The sequence below is a fragment of the Xenopus tropicalis genome, chromosome 1, assembly GCF_000004195.4.
Source record: "Xenopus tropicalis strain Nigerian chromosome 1, UCB_Xtro_10.0, whole genome shotgun sequence".
NCBI classification, from domain to species: Eukaryota; Metazoa; Chordata; class Amphibia; order Anura; family Pipidae; genus Xenopus; species Xenopus tropicalis.
The window spans coordinates 109327019-109352501 of NC_030677.2; the positions used below are offsets into that span (position 1 = coordinate 109327019).

Genomic DNA, 25483 nt, shown 5'->3' on the forward strand with positions numbered 1-25483 from the left:
TTACTCTGTTCCACTACATTTCGCCACAGTCCCATTTGTCAATGAACTTGACTCCGCTAAGCGCCCCCTCTCTCTAGTTTCCATTGGAAGAAGGATACGCAATCAGATCTCACAAGCTCCCCAACGCCTTCTTTATTCTGCCAATCGGAAGGCGAAGACGCCCGCATTCTTCTTTCCGCCAATAGGAAAGAGAAGAGGCCCGCCGCTCTTCTTTAGTGAATGGGCTGAGATGCTGTGATTGACAGGGCGGCTTCTTGGAGTCCCCGCCTCCTCCCGGCGTTGCTTAGCCAGGAGCGCTGTCCACATGAAGCGAGGTACTGAACGCAGCGGCAGACACTGTACCGCTGAGCAGCCGCAGCAGCCATAGCCGTGGGGCACAGCCAGGCAGAGGAGTAGCGCAGCCGCACTGGAAGCAGCACAATTGCACTGGCCAAGGGCAAGTTCATCTGCAGCTCCATCTAGATCCGAGGAAGCGGTCACTGATCAGGCGGACTCCTTACACGCACACAGCAGCCCTGCAACACAAAGTATCCCCTCCGGGCATCAAGGCTTTTATCTTGCTCTACAGGAAACTTTCCACTGCGCCTGAGACGTGGGAAGGAGCTTTTTGCTCCCATTTGCCCTTTGCTTTATCTGTCCCTATACGCTGGAATCCAGACAGGCTCCCTATTGGGGTTGGACTGTGTCCAGAGAGTAACAACACGGAATCGCTCATTCTCTTCTGTAATGCACCCGCTTCTCTCTCCCTGGCTTTGAACTTTTGGCTACATAATTATTCCTGGAATATACACACATATATATATTGTAAAAGAATATACAACCTGCGGGACAATCATCTTTACCTTGGAATATCCAGCTCTTCCCCAGTCTTCTCTGGGCAGAAGTTTCCCCACAGAAAACCCCACGTGTAAGCTCCTATGTTACAGTAAGACTGGTCAAACCTTTCTTATTATATTTTATGGATCAGCTGGAACTCAGTCCGTTTCTACGCAATGATCTAGCGTGCCCTGGGCATTTCTTGTATTCCTTATTAACCAAAACATTCTAATGGATTATATCGTCGAATTAAAATCAGAGCCTGAAAAATAAAAATATTTATCAGAGCTTGCTTAGTCATATAGTTCTAATATATATATATATATATATATATATATATATATATATATACGCGCACAGAGTTACTATCTGGCTAGTTACACAGTTTTCCTTTGAATGACTGCTGGAGTTGAGTTTATGCGATTGTCGCTAGTAAGATGAGCTGGCAGCCGCTGATCTCCAGTGCCCTTTCCTAAAGCCACTGTCCAACACTGCCAAGCAACTCCCCCACCCCGGGGCACAGGACTGGAACACGTGTTCTGCAGTCGCAGCATTTGGGCAAAGCAGGAGCAGCACCAGGAGTCGCAAATCCCTGGATCTTTGGGACTGGATGTGGGGACTGCTGAGTGCAAAGGATCAGTTACTCCGTCTCATGTAAAGCCGAGAAGCGCGGCAGTGCGATAGGGAGATTGTCTCAGTGCGACACGGGCTTCCATCTGGGAATCGCTCCGATGGAAATACACTGTAAGCACGACCCGTTTGCAGCAATGCATAGTAAGTAGGCAGCTTGTTCATTTACCTGACCTCACGGATCCCATTGATTCCTGTCTGTTACACACCTGCCTGGCTCTTCCACGTGGAGTGTCTGGGGGACTTTGTGTTCAGCCATTATACATTCTAAGCATGGCACAAACACTGGGCTGGGGAAATTAAATATAACATTAAACACTAGCAGCATCCAGTCTGCTTAGTTATTATGTTATCTTTCCATTTATCATATATATATATATATATATATATATATATATATGTGTGTGTGTGTGTGTGTGTGTGTGTGTGTGTGTGTGTGTGTGTATAATTATTAACAAAAGCCTTCGAGGTTTGATAAAATACTCATATTAATTTAGTGCATATAATTTTCTAGAAAACTGTATTTACAAAAATGTATAACAAAAAGTGCAATAATGAAGATCAGTTTTTTTTGTACAGGATGTTTCTATAACTTACCCTTGCAATAACGTATAACTTAGTTTTTGGTAATTATGCTGCGTGTTATACAAAAACGATTATGTCGAAGTTATTTACAGAATCACTCCATGCCAGTTTTGGCTTAAAAGTAGCTAAAATGTAAAAAAAACCCAACTCGTGTATTTCAGCAGCGCATTAGTATAATAAGAGCCAACACGTGGGATCACTGTATATGTTCTTTGCATACATATGTTCTATATGGTTTCACTGTAAAATTAGTTTAGTGACTTAAGCCGATCTGCACATTTTTGATAATCGGGCGATGGTTATATACCAGATCTCTGCTAGTACCAGGGCCGGATAAAATGTAATAGCAGACAAAGGAAAGAGCCGAGCTGCGAGGGGAGTCAGAGAGTAATTGCTACATGAGCTGCTCCTTTCGTACATCTGATCAGTTCTGTCAGCGAATGAACAAACGCCGATAAAATCGTTCAGAGAAAAGGAAAAGTGAAACTACTGATTTCCTGTTGTTTAATATGCACTACAAGATCGTTAATCTGGAGGTTTATTAGGAGGCCTCTTGGTTTTACATTATTTCCACCAATCAGTGTAGATTAAGGGAGCTCTGTTTAAATAGGGTGCATTTGCTAGTTATTGGTGGGGCAATTGCATTATGTTTTTTTGTGACTGCACATGAAGAAGTTATATCACATTCATATAATAAACCCACATATATATTGTTTAGTAACGCGAATGCTCTGCAAATTTTTTTACTGCTCGTCTAAGTATCTATCACCGATCTATCTATTTATCATCTATCTATCTATTTATCTATAATATATCATTTTTATTTATTTATGTTCTCTACTACCTTTTCTCAATACATATTGCAAGAAAAAATTAAATATATATATATTATACAGACACACAAAAACACACACAACACACACACATATATGTATGTGCCTTTGCATTCCTTAACAACAATCTTCGTTGCCCCCCCTCAGGGCCCCCCACAAGCTGTACATCAATACCGAGTGAATGGTGTGTCCCCAGGAAAACAAGTGCACTAGTTGTGTGAGCTTCCCTGGTGAGATAGCACAGGAGAGAGAGAGAGTCACTCATGCAACACATTTAGCTGATGTGCCTTTTACTTACATGGGCAAGTTGTCTCTCAGCTTGGCACAGAACAAAGGCGAGAGGCTGGGTCAGGCTGTGCACTTGAAGGGGATCGATTGCTCCGATTTTCCCAGCTTGTCACAAGATCCCATCCTGATCATGTAAATCCCCAGCAGCTATAGCGTGGCAAACGCGTTTAATCGCACTGTCATGTATACAATAAACCTACTTTGTTCGGTAACAGTCACTATTTAAGACAATGATCGCCACGATAAAAAATATCAGCTGAATTCACATTTATAACTGAAATATAATTACGTCTGTTAACAAAATGTTGGCATGTTATGTGGCCATTGCTGAAACGTTGCATGGATTATAGAGAGACGCGCCATGTGTTAATCACTTAACAGCTAAAATAGGATCAATAAAATCGTCACCGACCAAGTAAATATTAAATGAATTAATACATAAAAAAAATCTACAAATTAAAGCCGCCATCAACAAAGTGTTTGGTGAAAACACCAAGCAGAATAATCCTCGCTGAAGCCCAAAGGCAGCATGCCATTGTATGAAAGTTGTGCAGCTTGGGGAAACTGTGCACAAGTTACAATATATTCGCTCTATTATCTACAGTATCTCTGTTTTGGATAGTTCTTCTCACTGTAGTACTTTGTATCACCAAACACGATAAAATAAGGTTTTTTAATTCAGGCAAAATTGGGTTCTCTGAAAGCGTTAAACCTGCACAGCGACAGGGCAGCCACGACTTATATTTCCTCTGTAGCCATTGCGTGCACTATGTATTGAACACCAAAGTTTCCTCTTTCCCCCTCTCCCTATAACTAATATCAACACTTCAGAGGTAAAAACACGTTCAATAGGATATAATGTTCATTATACCTTCTGATGGAAATAAGCCAGTTACCCCGGTTTTTTAGGGCCACTGGGAGGGGCAATAAGTAATTACTTTTATTGTAATATTACCACATACTATAGCAGTTTTAGTTAAAAACCAATTTATTTAAGATCCAAAAAGAGTATATATATTAATGTAACTGTATGTACATATATGTATCCACTTTTCTTTTGCCATCAATGTATTGAACTGCTAAAAAGGAACCTACAGTGCTAAAGTCTTTATATATAGGTATTTCTAATCCTCAAAAAAATATCAGTTCATTCTTTCCCATTACAAATAACCTGAGCATTCCTGTGAGCATTCCATCTAGGCCACACAGTCAATTAAAAGATAAATAAAAATAACACAAAAAGACAAAAGCCCCCAAATATATATTGTAACCATGGAAAATGTGAAAGATGGCTGTGTAATAGAACCCACGTTGTGGCTTTGGCTGATTGCCACTGGAAGTGTTTATCTTACAGGATTCAAGTTAATTACCATTTTGATTATTAAATGCATCCTCAAGGGGTTAGATTTCTGCCCTCAAATGGAAGCCCTGCTGTCACTGAAGTGTGCCACATGAACTAGCCAGCTCATAAAGGGGAATGTGCCCAAGCACCCTTTGTGGAATCGTTAATGCCTTCCTATCTGTGCCCCTGTGCGCATAAATCCTGCTCTTGGAGCTGCAATATACAGCCCTTATGTAATTTAAATAAACACTTGCACTTGTTTCACGCTTTAAAACAACTTTAGTGAAACTGACCCATAAAACAAAACAAACAGGGTCCTAATGTAAAATTTTTGCCATTTCATCAACAATTACTCTGTCATATACTAAGACTCAGGGACCTGATCCATCCCATATCAAGCCCACTACTGGCAACTGGATGTGGCACAGGCTATATGGCACTCTAGCCTGTAATTATGCCAACCAAGTACCAAGGCAATTGTTCTTAAAGTGATGGGGAAAAGTCAAATAATAATATATATGTCATCATCATAATCATCAATAATAATGTTGATATTCCACTACATATAACTGGTAACTAAAACATTAAAACAATGCGGCAGACCCAGGTCACTAACTTATTTTTAAAATAATTGCTCAAGTGCATTGAAGTTCTCTGTGCAGGCACAGCCTGGTGGCTAGGGATAAGCAATCTTTTTTTTGTCCATTATTAATATTATTCTTGTTATTATTATTAACATGTATTTATAAAACTCCAGCATATTCCACAGTGTTGTACAATACAGTTTTGCAGCAAAATTCCCAGTTTCTGCAGACATTTTTTTCAGGAATCTGATCTAGATTTTCGTGGTCTGTTTCGCAAACCCCCCCTCCCAAAATGCAGTTGCACCAGAAAAAAAAATCTGCATATGTCATTATTATACACATCAACCAACAGGAATTGATTTGCTTAATTCCTGGACTGACCAACTGGCAGACAGTATATATATAAAGTACAATATTGATAGAAAAGTTGCCACCCTATTTGGAAGATTTGCAACATAGGAGCCTTTGCAATGAACAACAGTTGTAGGATAGTTGAAATGAGCTTCTCTAACAAAGACAATGTACATGCTATTGCCAGGCCCAGACTGGCAATCTGTGGATTCTGTCAAATGCCAAAGGAGCTGCTGTAAGATGCAATAGACAGTCACTATTTATTGGGCTGATGGGGGCTGTTTGAGCCCTTGTGTACTTGGAATGCCAGGGCCTATTTTGACTGGCTATTGCAGAGTCTTAACAGCAATGTGATTTTGCAGTCCCAATTACTTCAATGCATTTTGGTGAAATTTTGCAGAAAAACGCACATGCACAGATTAGTTTATCACTATCTGTGGCCCGCCTCCAGGAAAATGTAACCAAACAGAGGCAGCTGAGGTATTGACATTAGCAGACTTATTGGCTGAGCCGCAGCAAGACTGGTCCATCTGCTCACTTGAGATTTCTCTCCTGCTATATAAATCAGATTCCCTATGTTGTATCAGGCCTAGTTCTTTCCTCACTGAAGGGACTTATCATGGAGTATTGATTTCCCCTTGATCACTTGACTGCACAACAGCTGCATGCTTAATAGTATAATAGTGTAATGAGAGGTGAGTAGTTACACAACAGAATGCCTATTTAAAGCCCAAATACTGCAGATGAGCTTTATTTGCTAAAGTTTCCTTTTCCTGCCAGTGAGCCTATAAGTGAGAGGGATTTCTCACAGTGCAACACCTGGGCAAAGGGGACTGTCACTGTCAATATGGTGCTGTGGAGAGTGCCAAATGTATTTTTTGCTGGGGTTCATGGCCCGAATTTACGATCCTTGGTTAATATTCTCTTATTTTTAAACTGTTATTTTTATTATTTCTTAAATATAAAGACATCTCTATTGATCCATTCAGAGATCATAAGAATTTTTCTGGCATAGGCATTGCTAATAATGCCTAGGATTAACTTCATTACCACTGGGATTTAAAAGGTCATATACCTGCAATGTATTTTGGATGAAAACAATGCGTTGTAGGTACCCATATGTAAAACCCAGATTGCAGAGATATTGGGGGTTCAGTTCAAAACAATGTGCAGTTTTTATTGTAACGTGTTTCCAATGCCAGTAACTTGTTAACATTTTTATTATCTATATAACTGAAAACAAGAGGTACCTGCCATGCATTATGGGTGAAACAATGCATTGTTTAATTCATGTGGCAAAATCAGAGCTTAGATTTGTGAGACGCTATCTCTTAGGGTGATAACTCTCAAATCATTTACTTTTTTGGGATTTATCACTTAAAGGAACAGTAATACAAAAAACTATACAATATTTATGTATACTATAGTATAAACAAATCCACTATGTAGCCATGGAGGTAGCCATGAAAGTTGAAACAGGCCTAAATGGCACAGGTTACATAGCAGATAACAGATCTACTTTGTAACACCTTTGTATTTTACAGAGCTTGTTTGTTATCTGCTATGTAAACTGTGCCTTTTCTCCTTTTTTTCCATCCATCTTGAATGGCATCCCCCATGGCAGGAGCTTGTTTATATAACTATGGTAGTTTTCTGAACAAACACACTCACTTTTGCATTGTAGGGCAACAGTCCATTATATTTTTATTACATAATTAAGTCTCTGCCAAATAAACAATTTTTTTCTCTATGCCAGTTATGACCTGGCTGTACTTTCCATGTAATTTCCATCCCATGTGATACTAACATGACGAGACCCCACGTAATAGGCGAGAGTCAGTGAATTGTGTATTATTATCCCAGAAATAACAGTTCACAGTTTTAAGTGGAAATTGGGCCCAGATTTTGAAGTGACAAAAGCAACAGGTTAGACCTAGCGTCATACAGGAAAAAGCTGTTGCTACACAAACACAATCAAACACTCAGATATATAGTTGTATAGTATGTGTAACGGTAGGTAACTATTATTACTCTCCCTCTTTAATAAAAGCTCATTTCCAGCATCACAGCCAAAAAGCATTGCTTTATTCCACCATGCAATACATGTACCTGTCATTTTATATTTCAGTGATAATTATGCTTGTAGTATGCATCATTAACAATGGAAATGCGGGCTGCTAAAAATGTATTATTTTTCTTTTTAGATGTTTACATTTTTTGATTAAATATGTGCATATCCCCTTTAATTTATATATTAGAAAGTTACGCAGCAGAATTACATTTTCATTCTTCTTACAGAACTTACTTTTTTTATTATTTTAGTGAAGTTCCCCTTTAACACAAAAATTGTTAATTGAATGTAACATTTTTATTTCAGTAATAATCATTCCCAATTCTGTGTGCTATACAAGTGGTGATTGGTTTCGCTCTATAGAACTGGGCCCTATAAAAGGCGGTGCCAGGTCACAATATCCTAACTGCCTCTACAGCATGTAATACTCATAATCATTATTTGTAAGCTTAGTGAGACATAAGCATAAAGAAATAACTGACTATACTTTTTGTTTTGGGATATTTTTTAAATTTTGCTTTTCTTCTTATGACTACTTACACTCTTACAGTTTTACAAAAAAAAAGAAAAGAACTGCCCCTGATAACTTTAAAGAACTGAATTGTGGCCCCCACCTTAACCTAAATGAGCACCCCATAACCATGTATTTTTGTATATATATTAACTTGTAAATGTAACTGCTATAAAAGGTAGTATCTGTTACAGAAGTCAGCTTTCCTCCAGCCGAGACTCCTATTCCCACAACACCTTGCAGGATTAACAAACCATAGCAGAATCACAGAAGCATGTAAGGTATTATGAGAAATGAAGTCTTGACTGAGTGGGGCCTGACAATTGTTACTTTGTTTAAATGGTACATGTGCCCATGATGTACAGGACAGAATATAGCAGACAGATATATAGGACAGATATATACAGATTCAGTAACAATTGCATTTACAAATAACAATAAATAATTGTAACTCTTAAATTAAAGGAGAAGGAAAATAATAATCAAGGGGGTGTAAAATGTTAGGCACCCCCCCCCCCCCCCCCACTGATTAAAATTCCTGATACACTGAGCCTGTGATTCAGTTTGCTAAAAACCGCGCTGGCCTGGGTTATTTTACATTGCAAAGTTCTTCCTGTTCTCCTTCTTCTCAGCAGGTGCGCATGTGCAGCAGAGTGAAAAGCCAATAAGCAGACTTTTTTACCTTACAGCCCATGTGCTGGCCTGGGACAAGAGAAGAAGTGGAAAAAAATATTGTGAAACAGTGCTTGTTCAGAAGTGCCCCAGGCCAGTACATGCTCAGTAGAGTGAAAAGGTCAGATTATTTAATAAAGTTTGGCTTTTCACTTTACTATGCATGCGCACCAGTGCAAAGACAGAAGATGCAGAAGTTGGATCGCTCTGTGTTGCCTGTTGAAAATAACCCCCAGCCGGTGCACTTTTCAGCAAACAGAAGCACTGACCTGGGGTATCTAGTTAGTGATTATAATCACTGGGGGTGCCTAACAATAATGATTATACATTTCTTTCTTCTTTAGCATATATTGGAAAGTTGCTAAGAATTAGACCGAAGTCTATAAGCACAAAACTGACTGAAATCATTGTTAAAGCTGTAGAGGTTCCATTGTCAGGGTGTTTAGCCTAATAATCAAAATGGAAAATCAGAGCTTCTTTTAATGGTATTGAAACTATTTGACTAATTTATGGAATTTCCAAAGCAAGTAAAGCAAAATAAACATCTTTTAACCAGCCAACGTAAATTCAGTGTGATTGTGGGTTGCTGCAACACTGCAGTTGTAAATACAGTTTTATATAGGTATTGAGCAGCTGACAGCCAAGGCTGTATTTAGGTTGGCAAGATGAGATGTGCTGCAAAAATCTGTCTAGAAAAATATTCTTGATGAATAATAGTTAAAGAGAGGCTCAACTAAAGATAGAACCTCCAAGGGGAGCTAGAATTGAAAAAGTCTAACAACTCCTACCCTTGAAAATTTTTAGATGTAAAGATTCTTTTGCAGCATCAATAGTTTTTATTGATTTATATATTTTAAAAGTTTAAGGCTATTATTTGCTTTGTTTCAGATCACTCCAGTGAACAGTTTAACAGATGAAATCAGCCTTTGCATTAAAGGATATTTAATTTTGCTAAGAGTCTTGTGAGCGTACTCATCTGAGTGTATAAGTAGAATTCTAGTCAGGGCGGCTCTTGTCATGAGGAATATTGAAAACCTTGCCTTAGGTGTGTGACAGCTTAGGGTGGCAGCCCCTAGTAACTTTAATTGCTGAAATTTCATTTTTTTAAACCAGAATTTTGACTGTTCAGGTGCAGAGTGTGCAAATGATACAACCTTCTACATTCATCAGCACCATTATTTTCCATTAGTGAACTGCAAGATTTGGCTATTACCTGGACAGCCAGAGTGGTATTTCAAGAACTACAAATGGATAGCAATTGGAAGTTGAATGTCTTAATGACATGCATAGATCAGGGAAAATGAGACAGCAGGTTGTTCTTTGCGTTTTTCTGATGCCCACTGCCAGCATCGCTGGATGCAAGAATCTCCAGTATCTGTGCCTTTATGTTTGGCTGCCAGTGCGGTTAAGGACAGCCTTTGATGCCTGTCCTTCCACTGTCTTCTCAGTCACATCACCTCGCCAACCTGACTTTTATTTTTCTTCCCTCACAGTCATTCTATTCTAAGAAATGTACTGGGTCCTTTGTTATGAAAAATATTGTTATACATTAAATAAAGGGGCCAAATGTTTTGATTATTTAGGGCATCAGTGAACTAACTGGCTTTCAATTAAGTTTCCAGTAGTACTGTGGGATTATATGGTTTATTGGTTTTGCACGGTAACATTTTTAATAGAATAGTGTACCAATTACTTTTAAGTGTGCAGTAATGGTGGTACCTAAAAATGTTTATTGAAACACAAATGATGTCGCTTTAATTTAAATTTTGCCGTGTTCAGACCCTACTACTTAACTAAAAAATCCAAAGATGCTATGACATTCCACCAACACCTTCCAAACATAAAGCTTAACCTACACAAAGATACTGGCATCCCCTTAATTACAAATGTTTGTTATGAAAAATGTTTGTTATGCTTTATAGAGGTGATTGGTATTATTCCCCCCAAATGAACTATGTGCATTGTGTGTAAGGCATGGTTGGTGATAGAACCAAGAAATAGTCTATACAGGATATTTAGCCAGTTTTTGGGTATCTGGTATAAGAATTTGTACAGACCTAAGACAGTTGAATTAAACTAGCTATTTGTATAAATTGTCTCTTACTATAAAAGAGCTTATAATGATTATTTAATTCTAATGTGTTAAAGATTTTGAGCCTAATTAAAGTTTAGATCTTGAAAACAGGGTCAAAGATTGTACTATGGCCTCCAGTATAGTTTATGATCAATATTGTCACTGGTGCTAAAATTCACCACTTCAGCAACAAATTAGCCATTTGTCCTATAGAGTATTCTACAGGTTAGAAAATGAAAGCAAAGGTATGATTGGTTACTATGGGTAGATGCATTGGTTCAGTTTTGTATCTTTCTTAGTAAATCAGCACTGAAGTCTTGATGATCACATTTGTCATTAGGATAATATTAGCCACAGTTTTTCAGAGTAACTCAGGCAGTCCTGTAAGTGTGTTCAATATCACAAGAAATAAAATAAGTGCAAAAAAAAGATGCGCAATTCTACAACATACTAAAAGTTAACTTAAAGGTGTCGTAATAACAGCAGGTTTGCAACTCATTCATACAAATTACTGTGCACCTCAAGATCTTCTCCAGTAATTATTTTTAATTCTTTGTGCATTGTTGGGTGAAGTCACAGCATTTTCATTATAGCCCTCCACCTTCTCTGTCCCAGGAGCATGTGCAGAAATCCATGTCTGTTACAGACACATGCTTTATTCACATTACATTTCTAGAGCTTAATTGATAATGGAAGGGGCAAGAGACACTTGCACAGCCGTGTGAGTGAAAAACTCGGGGTTTGCTGGTCCTGAACAAATATGAAAGCCAAGGTGCTCTGTTAATAACACATGACTTGCAAAAAAACCCAAAACATGGCGTTTAGGAGACAGGGTGGTAGAGAATTTATAGGGAAAATACAACTTCTGGGTGCTACCTTGTCCTTTAAATTTAGTCAATGTTATAGTGCAAGGCAGGCATGAAAAAGGGCAAAATGAAAAAGTTTGCTTCTGGCCAGTAACCTATGGCAATCAATTATATGTTTGCTGTGCTTGTTCTTCCTGCAGCTGGCTGAAAAAAAGCTAACCACTGATTGGTTGCTATGGGTTACTGCCTAGGTGCAAATATGCCCAGTGTTTATAAATAAGCCCAACCGTGTGCAGGTTTTCAGATAAACTTATCGTGCGTTTTTGAATCGTTTAAGTATGTACAGTACAAGAATAAATATGTTAATAGAGCTATGTTTAATGATTTAGCAGCATAGCAAGATAATCTATAATAAAATAGTTTTGTTTAGATAAAATACATTGGTGTATCCCAGATCATTGCTTTGCAGTGAGCTTCTCCAAGCTGTGTCTGAAATCCACCACAGCATAATTTATATTTATAGTGCAGATGGTGATTATTGAAAAAATAATACTCAGGTTGTCAAGGTCCTACATGTCAAATGTTCTCATTTACTAGACCAATTTGGTGTAAAAATGGCTTTGTAAATTACATAGGCTTCCTTATTATAATGAATGGCTGATTAGTAATTGATATGTAATCATGAAATTATTTCCACTTGTAAACACCATTAAAAATCAGTATAATCTTTTTCATAAGCAACGCACACAGGAAAAAAAACGACATGTGAGCATGATATGTTTTGCATAGCCACAAAGAGAAGCAAGAAGGCTCTATTTCTGCATTTGTTGTTCACTTTTGCCAGCAGTAGAAGCATTTGGCTAATTTGGCACTCAGCAGAAACATTATTTTTTGTGACATTACTTTGCTCTTATAAACTAAAGCACATAGAAAAAAATCATGCAATTGTTATGGGCCTAGATGCTGAATATTTTTTATTATTGGAGCAATTTAGATCCAGAATAGGTTTGTTAATTTCATAGGTCTAAGCATAATCGATATAACATATGCAATTATGAGATTATTTACACTTGACTTAAAAATTAGGCTGTTTTTGTTGTAAGAGATGAAGGCAGAAGATAATGTATTAATATATTCTAAATTGTACTAGTGTAGTTAACCATAGAAACCAAACAGCAATTAGTTTTGATTAAATTATACAGTTTAGAAAATGAAAGCAGAGATCTGATTGGTTAAACTTACTAATGCACTGGAGCACCTATGTTAGCAATTCGGCAACATCATTTTTATACGTAATTAATAGTGTTACTGTACTTAATTATATAACACCATGATATTAGTCAGTATTTTATAGAGGAAATTGACTTACTCAAATTAGAACCTACTCCGCTCTTATGTCTGTTGCTCCCAAGCACATGGACTGCAGAATTGCTCATTTTTTAAAAGAAATAAATATTTTACTCTTTTTCATGTTGTGATGTTTCTCACATACCCTTACTTATTTTAAAAGTAAACCCCTAAGGCTTTTTTAAAGTGAAACAGTTCTCCATTTTTCTTGTAACAGTGGCTGTACTTTGTAGAAAGATGCACAAACTTCAGTGACACAGTGTGTCAGGCTCTTTCTAAGATGTCACTGACGCTAAATTCTTCTTCCATTCCTTAGAGACAATGCACAATGTTTACCTACTTTTATAAAAGCAAAAGTGTACTAGAGACTTCACTGTTATTTCATAAATATTTTTTTTTCTAATGCCAACAAATTCAAGGGGGAGCTTTCTCTAAACACATACTTAACATATTTTCACAAATAGATTGTATTCATTTTGTAATGTTTGGGATATATGGTTTATTGGTGTGCTTCCTAAACCCTATATTTTTCACAAATAAATTGTTTGATAATGCTATATAAATAATGGGTAGAAACAATAAACAATTAATGAGACTGATTGTGAGGCAGATTTATTAAACATCCAAGGTAGTTTAGTAGATTTGGACAACTGCAATTGTTCCTCTTGTTAAATATCTCTTTTATAGCAACACAGATGTGTATTAGAATGTTTTTATTTTTCTAAGGCAGTCAAGTGGAGCAGGTAAGCTCAGTACAAGGATTCTCTTTGGCTTGCCCTTGAAGAATTTTTCCCTTGTCAAAATAAAAATTACTAATTATGACTAGAATAAAAATATGCTTATCAAAAAATATACTCTGAAGTAAAGTAGTGGCTAGTATTAGCAGGTCCATAAATCTCCTTAGATAATAAGGTAAATGTTCTCCAACCCTTGAAAATATAGCGAGTAGAAGATACTAAATTCCATCCACTTTATCAACTTCATAATCCAAATTACCTTGGCTACTAGCACTGGTAATATCTGTGCTAATCACAAAGCTTTTTGTGATGATGTTTAATTACTACTTTATTTAAATGGGCCCTTCATTTTTTAAAATTCTTTCATTACATAAAAAGGCCTTTGGGTGGACATATCCTTTGAATACAACCAGATTGTGGTAGAATTATCTCTTGCTACTATGGTTTATGTGTCCACTGCTCCTTGGAGGTACAGTGTAAGTTATGGTAAGCATGACTATTAGGAGCTAAAAATATTTTTCTTATGCAGTTGGCTTGGTGCTGGCAAAAACCAATATAAAGGGGCTTGGTCTGTTTAAAGGAACAGTAACTGCACAAGTTATGCACTTAGGCAAAAATAGCATAGATACTAAATTTGGTTGAGGATCTCCTTAACTGATTTGGTTTTGGCAGATAATATAGTTAGCAGCTATACAGTGTCAGATAGTATCTACAAAAGATAATGAAGTACTGCTCTTGCATAAAAATGGCATTGACTTGAAGGACAACGTATATATAAATCACAGCTGGGTTTGTTTTCTTGATAGAAGTTATTTCTTACTTATTGTCCTCCAAATTTTTAGACTGCAACCCCCTTATGATGCCATGAGACCTAGAAGATGCCAGACTGCACAACCCTAAGGGTGAAGACACACAGAGCTGCTTAGTAGCATCTACTTGTCACGCCTAAAAAACACCAGAAAATACCGTCATAGAGAATACCGAGAATTGCCTCTGCTAAAACACACGTACAGACTGTTATCAGTAAATGATCAGCATTGTCTATTTCTGTAGCTGTGACAAGTAGCTGCTACTAGTAGCTCCGTGTGTCTTCACACTGTGTGGCAATAAAATATTCCACGTGCTGTTTTGTATGTTTTATATATGATGTATGTATAACTTTATTTATAGAATAAAAAATGTTACTAGGATACACAGTTCTGTCCAATTTTACAATATAAAAAAGTACAAACAGGAAAGACAAACATTAAAATAAATAAATAAGCATAAATATACAGAGATTAAGTGCCATGTGCTAAGAGACACAGTAGGAAGGAATTCCCTGCCCTGTAGAGCTTACATTATAATTCAAATGCGTGATTTTGCTATTCTAACGCATAGGGTGGTATAAAATGTTAACAGCTATTTTTCTTCAAAATGACATAGCATTCTGTAGGAAGTACAAACACCGTGGAGAAGCCAAAAAAGAGATATAACAAAGGCATGTTATATTAAAGAGCAAGTAAACATTCCAAACATTCCAATGTGGCCTATAGAACTAGCTTTAATAACGGTATGTTGTAAATAAGAACATGGACTATTCTTAGGGGCACATTTACTAATACACAAATCCGAATGGGAAAAATTTGGATTGGAAACGAACATTTTGCAACTTTTTTGTATCTTTTGCGTTTTTTTCGTCGCCGTTACGAGTTTTTCGTAAATTGACGCGACTTTTTCGTAGCTGTTACGACTTGTGGGAATTGTCGCGACTTTTTCGTAGCCGTTACGACTTGCACGGATTGTCGCGACTTTTTCGTAGCCGTTACGATTTGCTCGTATATTGTCGCAACTTTTTCGTATTGAGCGCTCGTAAACGGCGGGCAAACCTTTCAGACTTTGCATGATTTTGGAAGCCTCCCATAGGACTCAATGGCACTCAGCAGCTCCAACCTGGCCCAAGGAAAGTCTCCCATAGGACTCAATGGCACTCTGCAGCTCCAACCTGGCCCAAGGAAAGTCACGATACTGAAGCTTGAATGATTCCGAAACTTTCGTACTCGGTGCGACGGCTACGAAAAAGTCGCGACAATTCACGCAAGTCGTAACGCTACGAAAAAGTTGCGACAATTTACGAAAAAGTCTAAACGGCTACGAAAAAGTTGCGACAATTTACGAAAAAATCGCAAAATACCGATCATTACGAAAAAACGCATTCGGACGCTTTTCGGACGTTCGTGGATTAGTAAATGTGCCCCTTAGTGTATTGTGTTGTATTATTTAGCCATGAAACTGGTATAATGTTCAGTTCTACATTAAAACCAATAGATTTAATATCAGAAAGATACTACTACTTTATTATTATAAAGACAGTACTGTGAAGATGCCTTATGATGTTGCTTGTTTTCTCATATATTGTAGGACATGGAGGAGTGAATCAGCTAGGCGGGGTATTTGTAAATGGGAGGCCCCTTCCTGACGTAGTCCGACAGAGAATTGTGGAACTGGCCCATCAAGGAGTAAGGCCGTGTGACATCTCCCGGCAACTACGAGTTAGTCATGGATGTGTCAGCAAAATTCTTGGCAGGTAATGAAAATGAAATCAAATCTCATCCCATTATCAGCCTTCTAAAAATGAAAATTCTGTATTAAAATGTTTTGTCAACACGGACTGTTTGATTCATACAAAGTTGTTTTTATCCATGTTTTATATGACATTTCCGCAGTGATTGTAGCGGGGTTCTTGCATTCCCCTGATTTTTATTTAATGTTCTAATTATGGCAGCCAGCTTTATAATAAATTGGAGGTATTTGCCCCCAGTATAATATAATAACAATCTTATGACCCCAATAACATATACTAATAATCTTATGCCCCCAATATAATAATAATCTTATACCCCCAATATAATATAATAATAATTATATCAGTTAATGAGCTAACATGAATTAAGTACCTTGATAATATGACACAAACATATCATTTAGTAAAAAACTTGGATTCTTATAACATTCGGCTTGCCATAACTTTTTTATTAATAATATATTTGTATTAGCATTTTAATTAATGACATCCCTTCATGCAATGCTGTGCTGATGATGTTGAAAAAAGACACAGGCCTAATCGTTCTTTCAAATAATTCCTACCTAACCCCTGGGGGATTCAGAAGCAGTAAACATTGATTATTCATATATTACATTATTAAATAAAAGTATGTATGTGGTAGTTTAAAACAATTGTATTGTATGTGCAAGCACAACAGCTTCAGGGGCAGAATTGCACAAATTCATATTGATCGCTATAATAGACCTGTTCTTTCCAAGGGATTCCCTTCTGATCTAGTGGAATCATTTACCAGTGCTACAGGCAATAGTGCTGGTGCACTGTGGGGTGTTAAAGGAGAACTAAAGCCTAAATAAAAAAGTAGGCTAGAAATGTTGTACATCATGTTTTAGGCTTCTGTACATGCGCAAGGCCACTACAGCCCTTTAGCAGGGAGGATTTGTGCCCCCAAAGATGCCCCCAGTAGCTCCTCATCTTCTTTTCTGCTGATTCCCTGCACGTGCTCTGTGCTGCTGTCACTTACCTGAGCTTAGGGGCAGATTCCCAATATACTGTATATACAGAATATCTGTGTTACAGTATATGGCAGATTAGTAATTTATTTAGATTCACATTACATGGCAGCTCTGAAACCAGCGCAATTAGCAGCATAATTTAATAATCAGCCCTGTAGCATCAGCTTATATGAAAGGCCAACCTCATTTTCTGCTTGATAAATTGCAACAACCCCTAAGTTTAGCTTCTCAGCAGCTGCCAAGAGCACACTGAGCATGTGAGCGTTGCTAACACTTTCTAAGATGGGGAGCAACTGTGACACCTGTCAAGGCCTGGATCATTGCTGCTATTGAGATATTGAAACCTATGGTGCTTGTGCAATAAGTCCAGTATATAAAATATGGCATCTTAGGCCATATTTGCTTTAAGGGTTTAGTTATCCTGCCCCTTAGGGCCCAAATACAGAGCAGTTGTGCCTGTAGCATTGAGACACACCAACTGTATTCTGCACTGTACTTAACTGCACCACAAGTTTGTACTTTATAGATGACCTGTGCCTTTTTTAACCTCATATGTTTTGTAACTAAGTGATTGAGAGATTTGAGCTTTGCAGGAAGGACTGTGGTTAGCCACAGAGAAAATGCAAAAAAAAAGAATGTAGGGTGATACATTTTAATGCCTGAGTAAGTAAAAATTGCAAGACTTTTGAGGTTATAGTGTTACATCTCTTCTTCAGGCTTAAAGATGTTACATTATATGAATCTGTACTACAAGATAATTATACACACCAAGGCAGAATACAAGAGTGTGCATAATTGGTGATTAGCGAGATAAAGGTCCACTGAGTGGGATAACAAATAAATCTGGATCTTATCTACTTCCCAAGTTCACATCATATGCTGTAGCAGCTTTCATAAAAGTTCTTAGAATTTACATGAGATCTTGCAAGTGACCATCAAAAGAAACTTTCCAGGACCCTTTATTTTGACTGTAAACACGAAGGCATCAAACGCTATTCTTTAATAATGTACTTAAAGGGGCTGATTCATCAAAGTACGAGTTCGAATCCCGAAATGGGTAAAATTCGGATTAGATACGATAATTTCCGATGATCAGAAATGTCATGAAAATGCTTACGAAAAAATTGTATTAGTCACGATAGTATCGTATTGGTGATCCCAAAGTCACAAAATTTTCTTATCTGAACGATTGTAAACGGCGGGAAAACCTTTCTGACTTTGATCTTTCTGTGCATGATTTTGGAAGTCTCCCATAGGGCTCAATGGCACTCTGCAGCTCCAATCTGTCCCAAGGAAAGTCTCCCATAGGGCTCAATGGCACTCTGCAGCTCCAACCTGGCCCAAGGAAAGTCTCCCATAGGGCTCAATGGCACTCTGCAGCTCCAACCTGGCCCAAGGAAAGCCTCCCATAGGGCTCAATGGCACTCTGCAGCTCCAACCTGGCCCAAGGAAAGTCTCCCATAGGGCTCAATGGCACTCTGCAGCTCCAACCTGGCCCAAGGAAAGTCACAATACCGAAGCTTTAATGAAGCCGAAACTTTAGTACTCGGCACGACAATACGATTTTGTCGCACTTTTTGATGCAAAGTACGAAAACGTTGCAAAAAATACACACAGTACACACAGTTTTTGTATTCGTATTTTGATAAATGAGCCCCAAAGAGTATACATCTACATGAGGAGATAAAGTTAAAAGTAATCATCTTAATTAGTTGTGTCAATGTACAATGTCTGAAGTCACAAGGACATTTATTTATTTTGCTATTGACCATTGGCTTTGAAAAATTTTCAGCATTGGTTTAAAGTCATACCTGTCATTATAGTTCAAATAACCTCTAAACACTTACTGAAAGTACGTTTTATTGAACAAGTGAAGGTACACCCCCTAATTATATTGTAAGGTACAAGGGGTTTATGAGGGTTCTGATAAAGCTGTGTCCCTTTTGTGCCTAACATCTCTGTTCAGAAAACAGCGAGGGACGTAATAGTCTCTATTAATCCCTGTGGTTGATACTAAAACCAAGTTTAAGTGTTACTGACACCTAGGCAAATGCCTGTATAGTCTTAGAAGACTGTCTTCTGCTTTACAGTAACTGTCTGGTTGCCCTCTGGACAAAGATTAAAGTGGGTGATTACATTTTTTTTTGCATTTATATTTTTAATATACCAGTTAGAACACTGACTCACTGACTCGTCTAAGGCTTTCTCCATAGACATCTGTTCATCTATTTGATGGTGGGGAGATTTTTTGTTTGTGTGACATTAATCTGATGAAGTGAGGAATTCTGCTAATAATTATGGCCATTTTTAATCATTCATTATGCATTCAAAATAAGACCAAGGGTATCATTCTCTTCTTTTACAAAGGTAACCTAGTAGCAACCGAAGCATGAATAATAAATTGGTCTAAGACTCCTATCTGGTCCTGTTTACTATAAACCTCATGTTCTGCATAACCTCTGAGTTCAGAGTGCTCAAGAAGATAAGACACAATTCTGAGTATTTATATATAACCACATTCTGAAGTTGTGGATCTTGATTTATTTCACTCAAGCTGTCAACAATAAATTAGAATTTCATAGCTCATTATTTCTATAAGTATTAATTACAGTGCAACCCTGTCTTAGTTTACCAAACATAGTGGCACTGTAATAAGAGTTGTCAGAAGAAGAATGAATGCAATTATAAAATAAACTGATTTCATAATCAACATGCCATATTGTAGTTTATGTGTTGTCTCACTTCTTCAGGAAATATGCATGACTCTTACAAATGTGCCTGTGTGCTTTATTCACACACCTTTATGATAGAGCATTACATATAATTGCGTCTTTGTGTACAATTTGTATAAAAGTTTTGAAACTAGATGATAAAATGTCTCATGTATATCTGCAAGTGCAGTTGCAGTCTGTGCTTTTTCCCAGCAGTCAGTTGCATAGAAAACTTTCATTAAAGGTACTTGCGTCAAAATGTGCTCCTTTCACATTTGCATGGCTTTGTTTAGTCCTACCTGCCTTCCATTTGGAATTGAGTGTTTCTGTGCCTATTGATACAGGGCACTGAGGAACCCTGGACCTATTGCCTGGTCCAGAGGTGGCGGTAGCTCCAGGGTTCCCTCACCACCCTGGCTCAATTGCCACAATTCAGTTGTGGTGAAAGAACAGGGTGAAAACATCACTTGCACACTAAATACTGGAAATGATACCAGGCAGACGTCAAAAATATTTGGTGCAACGGAGTCTGATTTGTGATAAATCGTTTTGGGAATAGGAAGCAATTGTGTTATGAGCACTGCTCTTTGTGGCTGCAATGACGCTAGAATTCTGGGATAAATTCTGCATTATGGGAAAAAAAGGAGAGTGTGCTTGGAATTGCTCTCTGCTCATTGCACTTGCAGACGTATAGATGCCCTAAAATCTAAAAATTGCAAAGGATGTTGTACACAGGTCCCAGTATTTTATAAGATAAACTCTCTTGTGTATCTTAGCAAAAACATCCTAGATATGAAATAATTTTATATTCTGTTTTTGTGCTTTACCACTTCACTATTCAAGTCCACTAAATCATAATTAGTAATCAAAAGGGTGATGCAAATTTATGTGAGGGTTAATGCTCATCATTTTATAGGTGCAGGTAGCATCATTAAGGGCCATTGGGCAACATTTAAGTCTTTGTTCATTACTCAGTGATTGAATTTTGTAGGGGTTAGCAGCTTAAAACTATACTATGAACCGAAAAGCTAAAAACATACAGAAAACATTTTAGTTCATTTTAAGTTGTGCTTTTATGAAAGCTATACCCTGTGTCAGAGGAAACAAAATGCTTACCATGCCTACCTGTTATGTATAAATGGAACATGTGGTTTATATGTATATATCAAACAGGACTGTCTAACTGGAGTAGAACAAATGTTGTTCCCGATTTTATATTAGGACCCCAAGGCTTCTTAAAAGTACCATAAGGATGTCTCACAAAAAAACTTTGCAAAATTATTATTATTTGTAAAAGTTTTTTTTCCATCAATGCATACCAAATTAAACTCTTGTCATAAAATTGCTGTAGTTTCTGTTGAGTTCATATAACACTTTATAAATGCTGTTAGAACATGAAAGGATAATTAAAGGCTGTGTTTTCTACAGTAAGCTCATGCCAATAGAGAATCTAAACAAGTTGGTATTAAGATAAAAATATGACATTAGAACTATTTATTGCAGAACAAATACTCTGTGAAAAAGCATTTGCTATGACAGATCTAATTCTTTCTTGCAGTAATAAGACCAGCCTTCACAACTACTGGTACTTTGAGGTTAATGATCATAGAATCTCATTAGCTGATCATTATAGCTCTGGATCCATATTACACATAAAAATAATACTTTATTACAGTTCTTCTTTGCATTTTCCTAAATGTGTCTATGTTTCAGGCTTTAAAAGCAGCAGCCAATAAAAAGGATCTTAAAGGGAAATTGAAGAGTAAAAAACAAAATTACCATTATAAAATTAAAATGTATGCTGAGTATTCCAAGATATCTGTTTCCACTCTGTATGGTCGAACCGTTCATTAACTATTCTATTTATTTTTATTGGGTTTTTAGAAGCATATGTATCAATGGGTGGAAGCTAGAGTTCCCCATCTGATAAATATGCTGCTAAAAATTCAATAGAAATTAATAGAAAGAGACTGACTTTTTCAGTGTTGAGCACTAATCGCACATTTTGATAAATCTGTCCCTTTGATGATAGGAAGGGTGGTGCCCCTTCCTATTCTCTAAGGGACAGATTTATCAGAAAACCCAAAGGAAGTTGCAGAATCAGCTTATAGACCCAAATGTTTATTCAGACCAGTTATGCTCCTTGTTTAGTAACTAATCTCAGCGGTAGAATGAAATGGTACATTAGTAAAGGGTAACATGAAAACCCACCCCAATGAAACTGGTACCCATTTCACGACTAGACTCACAAGTTAAGAATCCCTGATTGACTTTATACTTTTGCACAATAAAGATATATGAAACCTGGGTAATATTTTTATGTAGCACAGAAGCTCCAATCATTTTGTGAGGTCAACTGGTCAAACAATAAGATTTCTCTTAGAAATATTGCTTTTGTATAGTAAAATAACCTTATAGTGGGAAAGCAGGAGAGCCACTTGACTTCTAGAATTGTTATGATTTCCATAGTAAAACTGTTTTCATTTGATTTATTTGTATTTATTTACATGTTTATTTATAGAGTGCTACAATGGACATGGAGCTTTATTTTTTACAAATAGAACAAATACAGCACAAATATTGTAATATAAAAATAAGTATTTATTTATATACAGCAATAAATATACACAATGGCAAAGATCAAGTGGCACATGATAGGAGGAAGGAAGCCCCTGCTCCATACTGGAGTGGATTAATGACAGGTACAAACAGGAGTAATAAGTTATGTTGTTTGCAATGGCTGTGCTAAGATATGACTGGACATAGTGCTAGTGCCTCAAGAGGTAGGATCTTTATGCTAAAGAAGGAGACTGGTCATTGCATGTTTAATAAAAATTTGTAATGCATTTTCTTATATAAAATTTCTATCGCCAAGGAGAATCATAACTGCTAATTTAGTCCTATGGGCTGTGATTATTTGTGAACCAAAAACAACTCTTTACAATGTTGATTACATATACTTTAATAAGTACAGGTTTTAATAAGTACCTGTGTCTATAGTTTCACAATATGGTGTTTACTACATGCGTTTAATGATTTGGGCTTATATCGTTGTGTATCTTGCCAATATAGAAAAGACCATATAGATCATTAAACAGTGGCACAGATTTGTGTAGGAATATCAGCAAATTTTGTATCAGTATGGTATCTTATGGCAACCAACCAGCATGTCTAATATCTTAAGAATAATGAACGCAAACATATGATTGGTTGTGTGGGTTACTGGGCTGGTTCAAATTGTGTCCAAATTACTATATACAGTACTAACGTGCTTTGTTTTGAATTAGTTAGTAGCATTGTAGGGCTTTACTGAACAACATACAAGGTATGCTGCCACATATATTGTAGAAACTTTTCTTTTGATGACAATGTCTTATCAAGACCAATTTTTCCTTTACCAAAACATTTTACCCTGTGTTTTTTCAAGAGAACTAGTATCATGGAAAGAATGAAAGATGACGTGAAAAATATTGGTGCCATTGTGCAAAATAAAAGACATTTCTATCAGGATTTCATTCTAAAGGACAATTTTGCCAAACGGCACCATCAATAATAAAACCTTTTCAAGCAGGAGCATTTTGCCAGTAACTGCAATTCACTGTCAGAGTGTTCGCTGTAAAATGGTTCTAAGTGTGATTTGTTTTCCTATAGCACTCTTGATTAATCACACACATTCTCTGGTGATATTAGATCCTAGCTTATCCCTTAATCATATATTGTTTTTATTCTTATGCTATGAAGAAATTATATTGAATGTCGTACTGCAATTTCTGATAATGCAAGGAAATTTATCAAGGTGACATTATGTGCAACACTCAGATTCCATTGAACCAGAATTTTAAATGCCTTTTAACTGACTATATATTTACACAGAAAAATAATAGGTGAAATTGAAGAAAGACATTGATCCATAAAGTTTAACCTTTTGCTTAAATAATTCCTACCTAACTTCTAAATGACTCATTTCACTATAATAGACTCTGGTTATTCCTGTGGGACTCCTTGCTATGCACATTTTCACTGCTTTCTTTCTTTTTTTTGACTTAGCAATAATAACCTTGTAAATATGCTGTCAATTTTATTTGAACAGGTACTATGAAACTGGAAGTATAAAGCCTGGTGTGATTGGAGGATCAAAGCCAAAGGTTGCAACACCCAAAGTTGTAGAAAAAATTGCTGAGTACAAGCGTCAAAATCCCACCATGTTTGCATGGGAGATTAGGGACAGATTATTAGCAGAACGGGTGTGTGACAATGATACAGTTCCCAGCGTCAGCTCCATAAACAGGTAAGAAACCAAAACCATCGAAACCATTTCTATTTCTATTTCATTATTGTACTAATAATCCATTCCTAGCTTCACCATGCCATTAAATGGAGTATACTTACTTTTGACTTTACTCTCTTTTTCTTGTGTTAACCAACAAGTGTATTGTTGTGTAGATAAAATAGTGATTTTAATAAGAAAATTATTAAAAGTTATAAAAATCACAGAATCTCTTATCTCTTCTTATTTGTCAAATCATTAGCAAATGTATAGATGAAAAAGTATTGATAAGATGTTTTAAATAGTACTGCAAGTCAGTGACAATGTAGGAATTTGGTAGGAAGTCCAGCACCAGTGTGGGATTGGCCTGCTGGAATACCAGAGGATATCCTGGTGGGCCCAGCCATGGACAGTTATCCTAAGCCCTTACTTATTTCCATTGTAGGTCTTGAGGTCAGGTTCTGTGGTGGCCCAGTCTGACTTGGTCCAGTGGCAGTAGATTATCTTTCCTAAATGCAAGAATAAGAAAATGAATATGTGGGGGAGGTCATTATTGACTACTAGTCTGTATACATTAGGAACAGTAGGCTATAAAGTCATGTCTGTGACCCACATATATTGAGACATTTGGAGGGTGCCAGAGAGCAAGAGCTCATAAAAAATAAATATAATGTTGCTGGGGCTACCCAAGATGTTACTCGGTGAGGGACATAAAATAAAAAAAAAAATATTACCCTATAACCTTGAGTATTACACCACCTACGTGTTATTGGGCAATTGGCGGATGACCATACCCTGGCCTTAACCTACCTTAAGTAAAGCTGTATTGATTTAGATGTTTAGATGCTCTTTCTTTGTTTAAATATTCAGATCTGAATAGTCAGCTAATTCTTTATTGAATCCTCTCTGTATAAATGTTATATTATATAATAATATCTTCTAAGTCAGTGTGTTTTCCACTGTTTCTTAATATATGCAAATTAATACAAAAAACTTAGCAAGATAATTAACATTCGCTGAAACTGTCAATTTTCATACAAATATACATAGAGGTGCTGCAAGATCAATTCTCTTAAATAAAGGTACCCCATAATTAATGACCTTTTAAAATAAGCATTTAACAGATTCTATTAATAAAAAAAACAGTGTAAATAAAAATTTGTTACAGTTGTTCACTGGGTTGGATAATACAGAGTTAAGCTTGACACCTATAGCATAGGATGGTTAGGACTGGGTAACTTATTAAGCTATAAATACATTAAACTTGAAGCAATAAATCCTTTGTCTTACATTGGAACCT

The 25483-nt window shown here is 36.8% G+C and overlaps 1 protein-coding gene across 1 annotated transcript in view; it reads left to right on the forward strand.

The window, feature by feature from the left end:
* The first annotated feature begins 1143 nt into the window (after positions 1 to 1143).
* The window catches only part of pax5 (paired box 5), a 120718-nt gene continuing 96378 nt past the window's right edge, over positions 1144 to 25483 (forward strand). The window contains exons 1-3 of the mRNA XM_012953200.3: positions 1144 to 1590; positions 16048 to 16213; positions 24007 to 24204. Coding sequence (XP_012808654.1) covers positions 1548 to 1590; positions 16048 to 16213; positions 24007 to 24204 — 407 coding nt within the window. The 5' untranslated portion in view covers positions 1144 to 1547. The remainder of the gene's footprint in view (positions 1591 to 16047; positions 16214 to 24006; positions 24205 to 25483) is intronic.